Source organism: Oncorhynchus mykiss, chromosome 3 (assembly GCF_013265735.2).
Source record: "Oncorhynchus mykiss isolate Arlee chromosome 3, USDA_OmykA_1.1, whole genome shotgun sequence".
Classification (NCBI taxonomy): Eukaryota; Metazoa; Chordata; class Actinopteri; order Salmoniformes; family Salmonidae; genus Oncorhynchus; species Oncorhynchus mykiss.
This window is the reverse complement of record NC_048567.1, coordinates 7457887-7476940: the sequence shown is the minus strand read 5'-3', so window position 1 is coordinate 7476940 and position 19054 is coordinate 7457887. Positions and strand designations below refer to the sequence as shown.

At 42.9% G+C, this 19054-nt stretch overlaps 1 protein-coding gene across 1 annotated transcript in view; it reads right to left on the bottom strand.

The window, feature by feature from the left end:
* Positions 1 to 16501, bottom strand: part of LOC110508431 (neuronal acetylcholine receptor subunit beta-2-like) — a 40098-nt gene extending 23597 nt beyond the window's left edge. The window contains exon 1 of the mRNA XM_036967459.1: positions 16246 to 16501. Coding sequence (XP_036823354.1) covers positions 16246 to 16291 — 46 coding nt within the window. The 5' untranslated portion in view covers positions 16292 to 16501. The remainder of the gene's footprint in view (positions 1 to 16245) is intronic.
* Between the last annotated feature and the right edge of the window lie 2553 nt (positions 16502 to 19054).

Genomic DNA, 19054 nt, shown 5'->3' with positions numbered 1-19054 from the left:
GGTCATACATTGGACAGGAGGTTAGGAAGTGCAGCTCAGTTTCCACCTCATTTTGTGGGCAGTGAGCACATAGCCTGTCTTCTCTTGAGAGCCAGGTCTGTCTACAGCGGCCTTTCTCAATAGCAAGGCTATGCTCACAAAGTCTGTACATAGTCAAAGTTTTCCTTCAATTTGGGTCAGTCACAGTGGACAGGTATTCTGCCACTGTGTACTCTCTGTTTAGGGCCAAATAGCATTCTAGTTTGCTCTGTTTTTTTGTTAATTCTTTCCAATGTGTCAAGTAATTATCTTTTTGTTTTCTCATGATTTGGTTGGGTCTAATTGTGCTGCTGTCCTGGGGCTCTGTGGGGTGTGTTTGTGTTTGTGAACAGAGCCCCAGGACCAGCTTGCTTAGGGGACTCTTCTCCAGGTTCATCTCTCTGTAGGTGATGGCTTTGTTATGGAAGGTTTGGGAATCGCTTCCTTTTAGGTGGTTATAGAATTTAACTGCTCTTTTCTGGATTTTGATCATTAGTGGGTATCGGCCTAATTCTGCTCTGCTTGCATTATTTGGTGTTCTACGTTGTACACGGAGGATATTTTTGCAGAATTCTGCATGCAGAGTCTCAATTTGGTGTTTGTCCCATTTTGTGAAGTCTTGGTTTGTGAGCGGACCCCAGACCTTACAACTATCCCCTTCCTGTCTCTCTTTCTCCCTCTCTATCCCCTTCCTGTCTCTCTTTCTCTCTCTCTATCCCCTTCCTGTCTCTCTTTCTCCCTCTCTCTTCCCTTCCCCTCTTTCTTTCTCCCTCTCTCTTCCCTTCCCCTCTTTCTTTCTCCCTCTCTCTCCCCTTCCCCTCTCTCTCTCTCTCTCTATCCCCTTCCCGTCTCTCTTACTCCCTCTCTCTCCCCTTCCCCTCGCTCTCTCTCTCTCTCTCTCTCTCTCTATCCCCTTCCTGTCGCTCTCTCTCCCTCTCTATCCCCTTCCTGTCTCTCTTTCTCCTTCTCTCTTCCCTTCCCCTCTTTCTTTCTCCCTCTCTATCCCCTTCCCGTCTCTCTTACTCCCTCTCTCCCCTTCCCCTCACTCTCTCTCTCTCTCTATCCCCTTCCTGTCGCTCTCTCTCCCTCTCTATCCCCTTCCTGTCTCTCTTTCTCCTTCTCTCTTCCCTTCCCCTCTTTCTTTCTCCCTCTCTATCCCCTTCCTGTCTCTCTTACTCCCTCTCTCTTCCCTTCCCCTCTTTCTTTCTCCTTCTCTCTTCCCTTCCCCTCTTTCTTTCTCCCTCTCTATCCCCTTCCTGTCTCGCTTACTCCCTCTCTCTTCCCTTCCCCTCTTTCTTTCTCCCTCTCTATCCCCTTCCTGTCTCTCTTACTCCCTCTCTTTCCCCTTCCCCTCTTTCTCTCTCCCTCTCTATCCCCTTCCCGTCTCTCTTACTCCCTCTCTATCCCCTTCCCCTCTTTCTTTCTCCCTCTCTATCCCCTTCCTGTCTCTCTTACTCCCTCTCTTTCCCCTTCCCCTCTTTCTCTCTCCCTCTCTATCCCCTTCCTGTCTCTCTTACTCCCTCTCTATCCCCTTCCCCTCTTTCTTTCTCCCTCTCTATCCCCTTCCTGTCTCTCTTACTCCCTCTCTCTTCCCTTCCCCTCTTTCTTTCTCCCTCTCTATCCCCTTCCTGTCTCTCTTACTCCCTCTCTCTTCCCTTCCCCTCTTTCTTTCTCCTTCTCTCTTCCCTTCCCCTCTTTCTTTCTCCCTCTCTATCCCCTTCCTGTCTCGCTTACTCCCTCTCTCTTCCCTTCCCCTCTTTCTCTCTCCCTCTCTATCCCCTTCCTGTCTCTCTTACTCCCTCTCTTTCCCCTTCCCCTCTTTCTCTCTCCCTCTCTATCCCCTTCCTGTCTCTCTTACTCCCTCTCTATCCCCTTCCCCTCTTTCTTTCTCCCTCTCTATCCCCTTCCTGTCTCTCTTACTCCCTCTCTTTCCCCTTCCCCTCTTTCTTTCTCCCTCTCGCCCCCCTTCCTGTCTCTCTCCCAATCCCCTCTCTCTTTCTTTCTCTCTCTCCCCCTCTTTCCCCTGCTCCATCTCCCCATGTTCCCCTCTTCCCCCTGCTCCATCTCCCCATGTTCTCTCTCTCCCCCTCTTTCCCCTGCTCCATCTCCCCATGTTCTCTCTCTCCCCCTCTTTCCCCTGCTCCATCTCCCCATGTTCTCTCTCTCCCCCTCTTTCCCCTGCTCCATCTCCCCATGTTCTCTCTCTCCCCCTCTTCCCCCTGCTCCATCTCCCCATGTTCTCTCTCTCCCCCTCTTCCCCCTGCTCCATCTCCCCATGTTCTCTCTCTCCCCCTCTTTCCCCTGCTCCATCTCCCCATGTTCTCTCTCTCCCCCTCTTCCCCCTGCTCCATCTCCCCATGTTCTCTCTCTCCCCCTCTTCCCCCTGCTCCATCTCCCCATGTTCTCTCTCTCCCCCTCTTCCCCCTGCTCCATCTCCCCATGTTCTCTCTCTCCCCCTCTTTCCCCTGCTCCATCTCCCCATGTTCTCTCTCTCCCCCTCTTTCCCCTGCTCCATCTCCCCATGTTCTCTCTCTTCCCCTCTTTCCCCTGCTCCATCTCCCCATGTTCTCTCTCCCCCCTGCTCCATCTCCCCATATTCTCTCTCTCCCCCTCTTCCCCCTGCTCCATCTCCCCATGTTCTCTCTCTCCCCCTCTTCCCCCTGCTCTCTCTCTCTCTCTCTGTGGCGTTCTGTGTTCAGTGAACATGAATGACGGCCTCAGTGGTTGGATCAATGAAGACTCTAATCATAAGCTGTAAACTCCCCCATCCCTCTCTCTGCTTTTATCTCCATCACTTTTTCTCTCTGACAGCCTGATATTGTCTCTTCCTTCGTTCCCATCACTGTCATCAATACAAATGCTGTCAGCCTGTGTGTAGCTATTTGTCTGTTTGTTGTGGGTGTTGATGTGAGTGTGTGTAAGTGTTTATCTTTGTGAGTTTGTTTTTTAGGGGTGATGGGGTAGAGCTTGAGGCTGAGGATTGTGTGTGTGTGTGTGTGTGTGTGTGTGTGTGTGTGTGTGTGTGTGTGTGTGTGTGTGTGTGTGCCACATGAATAATACACATTGCTACTGAACAAAGCACTGTGGGCTCAGACATGCACTACAGACACACACACTCCTTGAATGCCCTTGACTACACTCGTCACTATGCACACACACACACACACACACCTAGGATACAAGCACACATACACACAGTACACTACAGTTCAATACTCCATGTCAGCACCTGCTGCTAGGCTTTAATGACATCCCTCACTATATACTCAGCATCTGAATAAATGACCACCATTATCTCTGTCTTTCTCCTTCTCCCCCCCCCCCCCCCTTCTCCCTCTCCTTCACTCTCTCCCTCTTTCTCCCTCTCCTTCTCCCACCCCCTCTTTCTCCCTCTCCTTCACTCTCTCCCGCTTTCCTTTCCCTCCCTCCCTCCGTCTCTCCCGGCCACTGTGTCATAGTCAGGCCCAGGCAGAATGGTTGTAATATTGCTGGTAGCTCAGGTTGTATCCAGCCTGTTTTCAGCAAATATTGCAAAGTTAATGTGACACCATGAATATTTCAGACTGACTCCCACATTAGACCTCAGTAAGACTAAGGGAAGGGAGGTAGAGGTATGCCATGATGACCTAACCCTGAGACTAAATCAGGATGAGACTAGATGAGACTAGATAAAGATGAGACTATATAAGGGTGAGACTAGATAAGGATGAGACTAGATAAGGGTGAGACTAGATGAGACTAAATCAGGATGAGACTAGATGAGACTAGATAAGGGTGAGACTAGATAAGGGTGAGACTAGATAAGGATGAGACTAGATAAGGGTGAGACTAGATAAGGATGAGACTAGATAAGGGTGAGACTAGATAAGGGTGAGACTAGATGAGACTAAATCAGGATGAGACTAGATGAGACTAGATAAGGATGAGACTAGATTAGACTAAATCAGGATGAGACTAGATGAGACTAGATAAGGGTGAGACTAGATAAGGGTGACACTAGATAAGGATGAGACTAGATAAGGATGAGACTAGATAAGGATGAGACTAGATGAGACTAAATCAGGATGAGACTAGATAAGGATGAGACTAGATAAGGATGAAACTAGATTAGACTAGATAAGGATGATACCAGATAAGGATGAGACTAGATAAGGATGAGACTAGATGAGACTAGATAAGGATGATACTAGATAAGGATGAGACTAGATAAGGATGAGACTAGATAAGGATGAGACTAGATGAGACAAAATCAGGATGAGACTAGATAAGGATGAGACTAGATGAGACTAAATCAGGATGAGACTAGATAAGGATGAGACTAGATAAGACTAGATAACGATGAGACTAGATAAGGATGAGACGATATAAGGATGAGACTAGATAAGGATAAGACTAAATCAGGATGAGACTAGATAAGAATGAGACAAGATAAGGATGGGACTAGATAAGGATGATACTAGATAAGGGTGAGACTAAATCAGGATGAGACTAGATAAAGATGAGACTAGATGAGACTAGATGAGATGGGGATAAGACTAGATAAGGATGAGACTAGACAAGGATGAGACTAAATAAGGATGAGACTAGATGAGACCAGATAAGGATGAGACTAGACAAGGATGAGACTAAATAAGGATGAGACTAGATGAGACCAGATAAGGATGAGACTAGACAAGGATGAGACTAAATAAGGATGAGACTAGATGAGACCAGATAAGGATGAGACTAGACAAGGATGAGACTAAATAAGGATGAGACTAGATGAGACCAGATAAGGATGAGACTAGACAAGGATGAGACTAGATAAGGATGATATTAGATAAGGATAAGATTAGATAAGGATGAGACTGGATAAGGATGAGACTGGATAATGATGAGACTAGATAATGATGAGACTAGATAAGGATGAGTCTATATAATGATGAGACTAGATAAGGATGAGACTGGATAAGGATGAGACTAGATAATGATGAGACTAGATAATGATGAGACTAGATAAGGATGAGACTAGATAATGATGAGACTAGACAAGGATGAGACTAAATAAGGATGAGACTAGATGAGACCAGATAAGGATGAGACTAGACAAGGATGAGACTAGATAAGGATGATATTAGATAAGGATAAGATTAGATAAGGATGAGACTGGATAAGGATGAGACTGGATAATGATGAGACTAGATAATGATGAGACTAGATAAGGATGAGTCTATATAATGATGAGACTAGATAAGGATGAGACTGGATAAGGATGAGACTAGATAATGATGAGACTAGATAATGATGAGACTAGATAAGGATGAGACTAGATAATGATGAGACTAGATAATGATGAGACTGGATAATGATGAGACTAGATAAGGATGAGTCTATATAAGGATGAGACAGGTTTTGTCTACATACATGGTTTAGCTTTTTTGGGGTGATTCGAATAGTTGCAAGACTTCATGTGGACTCTCAGACCATGTGGACTCTCAGACCATGTGGACTCTCAGACCATGTGGACTCTCAGACCATGAGAAACATTATTTACAGATGGTTAGCCTATTCACTTGCATTTCAGAGTCAGTCCTCACCAGCAGTGATTCCCCTATCATTACTTAAGCAGGCTGCCTGCCACCCTTAGCTCATAGCCTTCCAGTAACATTTGGCCGGTTCAATTGAACAATTAGGTGTTGGCAGCAGTTATATTACTTAGGGAAACTAGAGAGGAAATGCTTCATCAGTACTTCCTCCTCAGACTCCCTACATCCTTTATCTTTGGGGTTCTCTGCTCTCAGCTGACTGAGACTCACTTTCTGCTGACTGATCTGATCTGTACATCATCCGTATCGGCTGCCTGCTGCAAATCACACTGTCCTGCTATGACTGTTTCTGTTACTGCTACTGTTACTACTTTCACTGTCACTGTTTCTGTTACTGTTACTGCTACTGTCACTACTTTCACTGTCACTGTTTCTGTTACTGCTACTGTTACTACTTTCACTGTCACTGTTTCTGTTACTGTTACTGTTACTACTTTCACTGTCACTGTTTCTGTTACTGTTACTACTTTCACTGTCACTGTTTCTGTTTCTGTTACTGCTACTGTTACTACTTTCACTGTCACTGTTTCTGTTACTGTTACTGTTACTACTTTCACTGTCACTGTTTCTGTTACTGTTACTACTTTCACTGTCACTGTTTCTGTTTCTGTTACTGCTACTGTTACTACTTTCACTGTCACTGTTTCTGTTACTGTTACTGTTACTACTTTCACTGTCACTGTTTCTGTTACTGTTACTACTTTCACTGTCACTGTTTCTGTTACTGTTACTACTTTCACTGTCACTGTTTCTGTTACTGTTACTACTTTCACTGTCACTGTTTCTGTTACTGCTACTGTTACTACTTTCACTGTCACTGTTTCTGTTACTGTTACTGCTACTGTCACTACTTTCACTGTCACTGTTTCTGTTACTGCTACTGTTACTACTTTCACTGTCACTGTTTCTGTTACTGTTACTGTTACTACTTTCACTGTCACTGTTTCTGTTACTGCTACTGTTACTGTTACTACTTTCACTGTCACTGTTTCTGTTACTGTTACTGCTACTGTTACTGCTACTGTCACTACTTTCACTGTTACTGTTACTGTTACTACTTTCACTGTCACTGTTTCTGTTACTGCTACTGTTACTGTTACTACTTTCACTGTCACTGTTTCTGTTACTGCTACTGTTACTGTTACTACTTTCACTGTCACTGTTTCTGTTACTGTTACTGTCACTACTTTCACTGTCACTGTTTCTGTTACTGTTACTGTCACTACTTTCACTGTCACTGTTTCTGCTACTATTACTGCTACTGTCACTACTTTCACTGTTACTGTTACTGTTACTACTTTCACTGTCACTGTTTCTGTTACTGTTACTACTTTCACTGTCACTGTTTCTGTTACTGTTACTGTTACTGTTACTACTTTCACTGTTACTGTTACTGTTACTACTTTCACTGTTACTGTTACTGTTACTACTTTCACTGTCACTGTTTCTGTTACTGTTACTACTTTCACTGTCACTGTTTCTGTTACTGTTACTACTTTCACTGTCACTGTTTCTGTTACTGTTACTACTTTCACTGTCACTGTTTCTGTTACTGTTACTACTTTCACTGTCACTGTTTCTGTTACTGCTACTGTCACTACTTTCACTGTCACAGTTTCTGTTACTGTTACTGCTACTGTTACTGTTACTACTTTCACTGTCACTGTTTCTGTTATTGTTACTACTTTCACTGTCACTGTTTCTGTTACTGCTACTGTCACTACTTTCACTGTCACAGTTTCTGTTACTGCTACTGTTAGTACTTTCACTGTCACAGTTTCTGTTACTGCTACTGTCACTACTTTCACTGTTACTACTTTCACTGTCACAGTTTCTGTTACTGTTACCGCTCCTGTCTCTACTTTCACTGTTACTGCTACTGTTACTGCTATGGTCACTGTTATTGTTACTGTCACTGTCACTGTTACTACTACTGTCACTGGTATTGCTACTGTCACTGTTGCTGCTACTGTTATTGCTACTGTTACTGCTACAGTAGCGTTAGGTTTAGAATTAGGTTTAGGGTTAGGAGCTAGGACTAGTTGTAGGGTTAGGGTTAGGAGCAAGGGTTAGGTTTAGGGTTAGGTTTTGGGGTCAGGGTTAGGGAAAATAGGATTTTGAATGGGACTGAATTGCGTGTGCCCACAAGGTCAGTTACACACACACACACACACACACACACACACACACACACACACACACACACACACACACACACACACACACACACACACACACACACACACACACACACACACAAACACTGGTGTAAAAGTGAATTCCTCATACTACAGTAACATGCATGATAAAAAACTGTATCGTCTCCTGTCATTTAGTCTACAGACAGACAGGCCCAAGTCACATGGAACAACAGAGTGAAGAATCCGTACAGTCATTTAGATGTGTTCTTGTATTTTTTTATTTCACCTTTATTTAACCAGGTAGGCTAGTTGAGAACACCTTTATTTAACCAGGTAGGCTAGTTGAGAACACCTTTATTTAACCAGGTAGGCTAGTTGAGAACAAGTTCTCATTTACAACTGCGACCTGGCCAAGATAAAGCAAAGCAGTGTGATACAGACAACACAGAGTTACACATGGAATAAACAAACATACAGTCAATAACACAATAGAACAAATCTATATACAGTGAGTGCAAATGAGGTAGGATAAGGTAGGTAAGGCAATAAATAGGCCATAGTGGTGAAATAACTACAATATAGCAATTAAACACTGGAGTGATAGATGTGCAGAAGATGAGTGTGCAAGTAGAGATACTGGGGTGCAAAGGATTAAGTGTCTGCCATCACCTGCTGGATGTTAAATACGCTGAATATACTGTATCACCACAGCAGGTAGTGCCCGTTTACATGAGGGGTAACAGATGTGGTGTGTGTAGGGTGGAGGGGGTGTTGTCTGTACACATGTGCGTCAAATCAAAAATCAAATCACATTTTATTTGTCATTTGTCCCATGTTATTTGTCCCATTCACGTGTTTAGCAGATGTTATTGTGGGTGTAGTGAAATGCTTGTGTTTCTAGCGCTAACAGTGAAGCAATATATAACAGTAATATTCAACAATTTCACAACAATACACACAAATCTAAAGAAAAGGAATTAAGAATATCTAAATATTTGGGCGAGCAATGTCAGAACAGCATAGACTAAGATGCAGTAGAATACAGTATATATATAAGATGAGTAATGCAAAATATGTCAACATTATTAAAGTGACTAGTGTTCCATTATTAAAGTGGCCAGTGATTCCAAGTCTATGTATATAGGGCAGCAGCCTCAAATGTGCTAGTGATGGCTATTTAACAGCATTTAACAGTCTGATGGCCTTGAGATAGAAGCTGTTTTTCAGTCTCTAGGTCCCAGCTTTGATGCACCTGTACTGACCTCGCCTTCTGGATGGTAGCGGGGTGAACAGGCAGTGGCTCGGGTGGTTCTTGTCTTTGATGATCTTTTTGGCCTTCCAAATGTGTGTATAAAACACCCCCTCCACTGTGTGTTAACTACTCATTTATACAGTTAATGCGTTAACTACCCTGTTTGTATACAGTTAATGTGTGTGTGTGTGTGTGTGTGTGTGTGTGTGTGTGTGTGTGTGTGTGTGTGTGTGTGTGTGTGTGTGTGTGTGTGTGTGTGTGTGTGTCTTGTTGTTGTACTGGTGATGATAGATGGTTAGTTAACCCAGGGCTGAGGGGGAGTCCCCTGTCCTGTCACTCTCTATTGATTGGTTGGAAATCTAAAGGCAGCTGTAACTCGGCCAATCAGTGATGTGTTTATATATATGTGTGTGTGGTAAGTGGTTGCCGTTGGCTGGTGTTTTGTGTTGTTTCGGCTCATTAACCTCTCTGGAATTTAATGTTGATGTCTGCGCGTGTGTGTGTGTGTGTGTGTGTGTGTGTGTGTGTGTGTGTGTGTGTGTGTGTGTGTGTTTCGATGGGGGCTCCTACAGACTTCTCCTACTCATGATGTTCTAATGGTGGAGGGGAGTGGGTGGTGGTGGCTTCTGTTGCAGCCACCTAGTTGGCATGCAGATGTAGAGGTCCCCTACTTTCTAAAGTCATAGTTTTCCTTAGTCTCAGACAGATTGCTCAGCAGTGTGAACGCATTTCTGTGTGTGTGTGTGTGTGTGTGTGTGTGTGTGTGTGTGTGAGTGTGTGTGTGTATATTGAGCCCCACAGTATGAGTCATAATACCCGTAAAACCTAGCAGTGGAAATGGTTCCAGTAATTTTCCAACCATTCATGTGATCCATTATGGATTTTAGAAACCCTTCAGATAAAGGCTGTATTTTGTGTAGTCTTACCCTGGCATGACGTTTTGATAACCATATAAATCTCTCTCTGACAAAATTACTTTTATCAATATATTCGCCTGTATTTACACCCCCCCCCCCCCCCCCCCCCATAAAAATACATGCTAATTAGCTGCTAATGAGGTTATCATACAGAACTACAGATGCCTGTCTAAAGCTTCATGTCATCAGGGCCATGATGACCTCGACGAGACTGAAGATTGAGGCAAAGGTAAGAATCTCTAGATTAACTATCTAATGTTAGTAATTAATACATTGGCTAAAGTTGTTAAAATGTACAATTCTGTTATCTGTCTTGGGGAAGTTTTAAATTGTAAATGCCTGTTATCTAGCTTGTTAGCAACATTAGTCTGGATAGATTAGCAGTCTATTTGTCTAGCCATTTAAATGCATGAGTTTAGATTTCTTTGGCTTTTATAAACCAACAGTCTAGCTAACTTAGATGGTGATAAGCTAGGGCTAGGCGTTCTTGATAATGTTTGTTTGTGCCTGTGGGTGAGGGGTGGGTTTCCTACTTCAAGTACAACTTGACTTGTAGCTACCCTAGCTAGATGTGATCTTTTAGTCTGGATTTTTGAAAGGTTTTGGAGATGGACTGATTAGCATCCTCTCGAGTCTTTACAGCGGGAAAACATTGATATGTTTACTGTTGCCCTCTGGACAGCAGATCATGAGTATAGCTAGTAGGCGGGGGGGGGGGGTATTGATATATAATGCATGCTCCACTCAAGTTGAACTTGTTGACTGATGCCACGGAGGCGGCTGCTAAGAAGGGAGCAGCTGCGAACCAGAAGACTGCAGCCAAGGCAGCACTGGTCCACACTTGCCCTGTCTGTCGGGTGAGTAGTATTGGTTGGTACTGTATGTGCCTTTAGGTTCCTCTCAAAGTGTAGGCTATTGTACTGGCCTGTGTTTGCTACCTTTCTTTCACCTATGTAAATTCTGTCCTCCTGCTCATCCTGGGGTTCAGACTGAATGCAATGGTAAAGGTGCTGCCCACAATAGCTGTGTTTAGGCATGGCTACATGGACCTGTTACACTAGAAGGGTGTTGATATAGCTGTGTTTAGGCATGGCTACATGGACCTGTTACACTAGAAGGGTGTTGATATAGCTGTGTTTAGGCATGGCTACATGGACCTGTTACACTAGAAGGGTGTTGATATAGCTGTGTTTAGGCATGGCTACATGGACCTGTTACACTAGAATGGTGTTGATATAGCTGTGTTTAGGCATGGCTTCATGGACCTGTTACATTGACTAGAAGGGTATTGATATAGCTGTGTTTAGGCATGGCTACATGGACCTGTTACACTAGAATGGTGTTGATATAGCTGTGTTTAGGCATGGCTTCATGGACCTGTTACATTGACTAGAAGGGTATTGATATAGCTGTGTTTAGGCATGGCTAGATGGACCTGTTACACTAGAAGGGTGTTGATATAGCTGTGTTTAGGCATGGCTTCATGGACCTGTTACACTAGAAGGGTGTTGATATAGCTGTGTTTAGGCATGGCTACATGGACCTGTTACATTAGAAGGGTGTTGATATAGCTGTGTTTAGGCATGGCTTCATGGACCTGTTACATTGACTAGAAGGGTATTGATATAGCTGTGTTTAGGCATGGCTACATGGACCTGTTACACTAGAATGGTGTTGATATAGCTGTGTTTAGGCATGGCTTCATGGACCTGTTACATTGACTAGAAGGGTATTGATATAGCTGTGTTTAGGCATGGCTACATGGACCTGTTACACTAGAAGGGTGTTGATATAGCTGTGTTTAGGCATGGCTTCATGGACCTGTTACACTAGAAGGGTGTTGATATAGCTGTGTTTAGGCATGGCTACATGGACCTGTTACATTAGAAGGGTGCTGATATAGCTGTGTTTAGGCATGGCTACATGGACCTGTTACACTAGAAGGGTGTTGATATAGCTGTGTTTAGGCATGGCTTCATTGACCTGTTACACTAGAAGGGTGTTGATATAGCTGTGTTTAGGCATGGCTACATGGACCTGTTACACTAGAAGGGTGTTGATATAGCTGTGTTTAGGCATGGCTTCGTGGACCTGTTACACTAGAAGGGTGTTGATATAGCTGTGTTTAGGCATGGCTTCATGGACCTGTTACATTAGAAGGGTGTTGATATAGCTGTGTTTAGGCATGGCTACATGGACCTGTTACATTGACTAGAAGGGTGTTGATATAGCTGTGTTTAGGCATGGCTTCATGGACCTGTTACATTGACTAGAAGGGTATTGATATAGCTGTGTTTAGGCATGGCTACATGGACCTGTTACACTAGAAGGGTGTTGATATAGCTGTGTTTAGGCATGGCTACATGGACGTGTTACACTAGAAGGGTGTTGATATAGCTGTGTTTAGGCATGGCTACATGGACCTGTTACACTAGAAGGGTGTTGATATAGCTGTGTTTAGACATGGCTACATGGACCTGTTACACTAGAAGGGTGTTGATATAGCTGTGTTTAGGCATGGCTACATGGACCTGTTACACTAGAAGGGTGTTGATATAGCTGTGTTTAGGCATGGCTACATGGACCTGTTACACTAGAAGGGTGTTGATATAGCTGTGTTTAGGCATGGCTTCATGGACCTGTTACATTGTCTAGAAGGGTGTTGATATAGCTATGTTTAGGCATGGCTACATGGGCCTGTTACATTGACTAGAAGGGTGTTGATATAGCTGTGTTTAGGCATGGCTACATGGGCCTGTTACATTGACTAGAAGGGTGTTGATATAGCTGTGTTTAGGCATGGCTACATGGCTTCATGGACCTGTTACATTGTCTAGAAGGGTGTTGATATAGCTGTGTTTAGGCATGGCTACATGGGCCTGTTACATTGACTAGAAGGGTGTTGATATAGCTGTGTTTAGGCATGGCTACATGGACCTTTTACATTGACTAGAAGGGTGTTGATATAGCTGTGTTTAGGCATGGCTACATGGGCCTGTTACATTGACTAGAAGGGTGTTGATATAGCTGTGTTTAGGCATGGCTACATGGCTTCATGGACCTGTTACATTGTCTAGAAGGGTGTTGATATAGCTGTGTTTAGGCATGGCTACATGGGCCTGTTACATTGACTAGAAGGGTGTTGATATAGCTGTGTTTAGGCATGGCTACATGGACCTTTTACATTGACTAGAAGGGTGTTGATATAGCTGTGTTTAGGCATGGCTACATGGGCCTGTTACATTGACTAGAAGGGTGTTGATATAGCTGTGTTTAGGCATGGCTACATGGCTTCATGGACCTGTTACATTGTCTAGAAGGGTGTTGATATAGCTGTGTTTAGGCATGGCTACATGGGCCTGTTACATTGACTAGAAGGGTGTTGATATAGCTATGTTTAGGCATGGCTACATGGCTTCATGGACCTGTTACATTGTCTAGAAGGGTGTTGATATAGCTGTGTTTAGGCATGGCTACATGGGCCTGTTACATTGACTAGAAGGGTGTTGATATAGCTGTGTTTAGGCATGGCTACATGGGCCTGTTACATTGACTAGAAGGGTGTTGATATAGCTGTGTTTAGGCATGGCTACATGGCTACATGGACCTGTTACATTGACTAGAAGGGTGTTGATATAGCTGTGTTTAGGCATGGCTACATGGGCCTGTTACATTGACTAGAAGGGTGTTGATATAGCTGTGTTTAGGCATGGCTACATGGACCTGTTACACTAGAAGGGTGTTGATATAGCTGTATTTAGGCATGGCTACATGGACCTGTTACACTAGAAGGGTGTTGATATAGCTGTGTTAAGGCATGGCTTCCTTGTTTTGAGTCTGTTAGGTGTGTTTCTCATTCTGCTGGAGTTGACCTAGTATTTTCTATAAAAGCTACCTTACACCTTCAGTTGTTTCTACATTTGTAACTCACCAACCAAAAATTACAATATGCTGTTTTACATGGTGTTATTTGTGCTGGTCTAAAATCAGAAGAATCTGTGTGTTGTTCTCTGATAGGAATACTAGTTCATATGGTGATCTTCGATGTCCCAGGTTTGTGGCATTGATGAAGAAATCATTTCATCTTTATTTACATTCAGATGTTTATATGTTATGTATAAAAGGCACATGCATGCATTGTTTACTATTTATATTTTATTAAAACAATTTAATTGTTGGAGTTAAGGTGTGTGGTGGTTATTTCTTTATTATCAAATGAGGAGAGACAATACTCATCACACAAGTCAGATTTATACATAAACTAATCTTAATTCACTTATTAATAAGGAAAGCAGGTCACACCACACACACAAGTTAATGATGTGAGTACCCTGCAATAGTGATGACCACCCTTATATGATTTGTTGAGAGCCCCGACACAAACGAAACAAATATATTTTATAGCAAAGATACACCACCTTAGTCTACATGACAAACAACAGATGGTGTGGAATGGGTCACAAGGTTAGGATTTGCATAAAATAAATTGACAGTAGACAGTATCTGCTGTAAAGACTGTTCTCATTGTGTGGAAACCAGGGTCTGGCCCCCAAAAACAAAGTTCCTCTCATCATTATCCATACAGGAGCCATCTCTATCCTGGTACCTCCCAGCACACAAACACCAACTCATGCTATGGAATGCGGTCTTTAGGTTTTATCACCAAAGGCATGGTAAATCCACGGTCAGCATTGAGCCCCCAGAGGCCCAATTCAGAAGACCATGCCCAGATGACAGTGTTATAAGACCCCTATTATATTCCACAAAACAACCATTTGAAGCAATAACAGTATTATAACATCATCTTGTAATTCTGCTCTCACAGGTGTTTGACGTGATTGATGGGTGACTGGTGCATTCTGGTCAAAAAAATATGCTTATTCATTCATGATTATGGATACATTCTGCAATGAGTTCATTAGGTTTTGAATCTGCAACAGAACATGTCAACAAGTTAGTTCTCAATTGCTTTAATACAGCAGTGCATTCTAACATCATGCCAACTTATTCATATAGCTGGCTGACAGCAAACGTGTCAGCTAGAGATGAAGTGCAAGAGCTTTCAGGGATTTGTAGTCTACGTGCAAGAGCTTGCAGGGATTTGTAGTCATGATGTCTACTTGATGCTAATTAGCATTTTGGAATCCGAGAGTAAATAGAGCTGAATATATAGATAAATGTCTGAGAGAGATTTACACGAGAGCGAACCATTTCCATGTTTGACTGCTAGGTTTTATGATGCGTCCACTGTGGGGCTCAATTGTGTAGGTAGGGGGGGTGTATGTGTGTTTGTGTGTATGGGTGTATGTGTGTTTGTGTGTATGTGTGGGCCATGTGAGTGCTTATATTTGTCCTATTTCACACAAGTCTATATTGAGACACCCTCGGAGAGTGGAGTCACGGCCAGGGTCTGCCATTATCAACGGTGTCCCTGGTGCAATTAGGGTTAAGTGCCTTGCTCAAGGGCACATCAACAGATTTTTTTACCTTGTCGGTTCAGTTATAAGTAGCAACCTTTCAGTTACTGGCCCAACGCTCTAACCGCTAGGCTACCCCTGCTGCCACGTGTGCATGTAGTGTGTGTGTGTGTGTGTGTGTGTGTGTGTGTGTGTGTGTGTGTGTGCGTGTGTGTGTGTGTGTAAATCATACATCTAACCTTGGATCCCACACTAGGGTGATAATGTTACTTGATCTGTGTACTATAAGCCAGGCCAGCTTTACAGTGACACATACTCTTCCATTATCAGTCATGTAACGTCATTATAATGGCTAAGAAATATAGACTAAAAGGCTATGTCGATGGGAAAAACATTTGGCTTCTCTCAATAGAAAGTAAGACATATCCACACAGTAATGGGGACTCAATAATCATGAATTGCTTGGGTATAGGATTCGACGCGTCTTTTATTGTAGGAGGGGAACTCACCTTCTCCATTGTATTGCATTCTACAATTAATGAACGCGTAGCATAAAGATAAATATTGTCTTCCTGGTTGCCTTCAGTAATGTTGTCATAAAAGATCACCCCAGTTGAGCGCATAACGTAATGCAGTTATGATGTATCATTTCTCCCTAACATCATCATTCCGTTGTAGCCTAGTACGTACTCACACACAGACGTTAGGAGAACGATGGTGACACAGCAATGAAACAGGCATTATCTCTATCTTGTCTTCTCCTCTCCCTTTATCCAACTACCCCTCCCTCAAAGCATCCTTCCATTAAATCTATAGAAGACTAATGTATGGTCGTACCGAGAAGAGCCACACAAAAGCGCATCATTCCCGGCTCCGGCGAGCCATTAGCAAAGCCTCGACAGACAACTTACTCACCTCTCACAATGGCGAGTAGGCACAGCAGCAGCGTCCAAGCGCCCATCGCTGCTCAGATGCGTGCGTATGTGTGCGCTCCGAACCAAAAGGTGCTCACTCGAACTGCGAACGCCTCCGGAACACACGCAGTGTTCTTTTCTCTATATTCCGTATTTAATTCTTCACTCGGTACCTGTCATGGTTCCGTCAGGTCTTCTCAGTACAGACATAGTTTTATTCGTGTGTAAAATCTCCAGGTATACTTGGGAGTCGAGTCGAGCTGGATTGGCTGTCCGTGTTGTGTTTAACAGCCTGGTCTCATAGACTAGACGTAACATAGTAAACGTTAATCGGGGATACTCAAATTAGTTTGGTATGGTTTGGTATGGTTACATAAGACAGAAGGTTACTTAAGGCAAAAACTAAAGTAGGGTGGTTGGTCCGGGTGGATGGGTGGTTTAATTTGAAGGTTGATGGGTGGGAATATAACGCAAAAGTATAGCAACCCAAAAGTTGCATTTCGAATCTCATCACGGACAACTTTAGCATTTTAACGAATTACCAATTTTGCAACTTCTTATGACTTTTGATCTATTTTGCAACTATTTAGCATGTTAGCTAACCCTTTCCCTGACCCTAACCTTAACCTAACTCCTAACTTTAACCTTAACCCCTAGCCTAGGTAATGTTAGCCACCTAGCTAATGTTACTGTTAGGATTTTGTAACATATGATACGTTTGCAATTTTGTAACATATTGTACAAATTGCAATTTGTAAGATATCATACGAATTGTAATTTGTAAGATATCATACGAATTGTAATTTGTAAGATATCATACGAATTGTAATTTGTAAGATATCATACGAATTGTAATTTGTAAGATATCATATGAAATGGATGATGGACATCCACTAATTAATACATACAGAGTCTTGCAAAAGTATTCATTCCCCTTGGTGTTTTTTCCTATTTTGTTGCATTACAACCTGTCATTTAAATTGATTTTTATTTTTATTTCATGTAATGGACATACACAAAATAGTCCAAATTGGTGAAGTGAAGTGTAAAAAATTGAAAAGTGGTGAGTGCATACCCCCTTTGCTATGAAGCCCCTAAATAAGATCTGGTGCAATCAATTACCTTCAGAAGTCACATAATTATATAAATAATGTCCACCTGTGTGCATTCTAAGTGTCACATGATCTGTCACATGATTTCAGTATATATATATATATATATATATATATATATATATATATATATATATATATATATATATATATATATACCTGTTCTGAAAGGCCCCAGATTCTGCAACATCACTAAGCAAGGGGCACCACCAAGCAAGCGGCACCATGAAGCGCAAGGAGCTCTCCAAACAGGTCAGGGACAAAGTTGTGGAGAAGTACAGATCAGGGTTGGGTTCTAAAAAATGATCTGAAACTTTAAACATTCCACGGAGCACCATTAAATCCATTATTAAAAAATGGAAAGAATATGGCACCACAACCAACCTGCCAAGAGAGTGCCGTCCACCAAAACTCCAGGAAAGGTGGGCATTAATCAGAGAGGCAACAAAGAGACCAAAAATAACCCTGAAGGAGCTGCAAAGCTCCACAGCGGAGATGGGAGTATCTGTCCATATGTCCACTTTAAGCCGTACACTCCACAGAGCTGGGCATTAAGGAAGAGTGGCCAGATTTTTTTTTGCTTTTTGGCCATCAAGGAAAACACTGTCTGGCACAAACCCAACACCTCTCATCACCCCGAGAACACCAGCTCCACAGTGAAGCATGGTGGTGGCAGCATCAAGCTGTGGGGATGTTTTTCATCGGCAGGGACTGGGAAACTGGTCAGAATTGAAGGAATGATGGATGGCGCTAAATACAGGGACATTTTTGAGGGAAACCTGTTTCAGTCTTCCAGAGATTTGAGACTGGGACGGAGGTTCACCTTCCAGCAGGACAATGACCCTAAGCATACTGCTAAAGCAACACTCGACTGGTTTAAGGGGAAACATTTAAATGTCTTGGAATGGCCGAGTCAAAGCCCAGACCTCAATCCAAATGAGAATCTGTGGTATGACAATAAGACTGCTGTACACCAGCGGAACCCATCCAACTTGAAGGAGCTGGAGCAGTTTTGCCTTGAAGAATGGGCAAAAATCCCAGTGGCTAGATGTGACAAGCTTATAGAGACTTTCCCCCAATAGACTTGCAGCTGTAATTGCTGCAAAAGGTGGCTCTACAAAGTATTGACCTTGGGGGTGAATAGTTATGTACACTCATGTTTTCATTTTTTTGTCGTATTTCTTGTTTTGCATCTTCAGAGTGGTAGGCGTGTTGTGTACATCAAATGATACAACCCCCCCAAAATACATTTTAATTTCTGGTTGTAAGGCAACAAAATAGGAAAAATGCCAAGGGGGGTGAATACTTTCACAAGCCACTGTACCATATGAAACGTAGCATATCATACCAGTAAGTCTTTTGGATTACATTTAATATGTTACATCTACCCCTGAGTCCAGGTTGGTGCTGAGCAATGGATGAGCTAGAAAATAAAGGGAGGGGAAGTTGGGGAGGATGTGGGGTACAGCAGTTTCCCATCACTTGGCAGCATGTGCTGTCATTTCATTTATCACAATATCCTCGGTTGATATTGAGGGGGAAATTAAAATGACTGTTGACCTAAAATAGCAAAACGATGTTTAAATGAATCAACTATGATGCCAACAATTAGGCCATGTGTCTGACTCTGCCTATGTCTCCCTACATTTAGCAAATAGGCATAGGGACAAAGCTACCAGGTTTGAATAGCAGGATTTA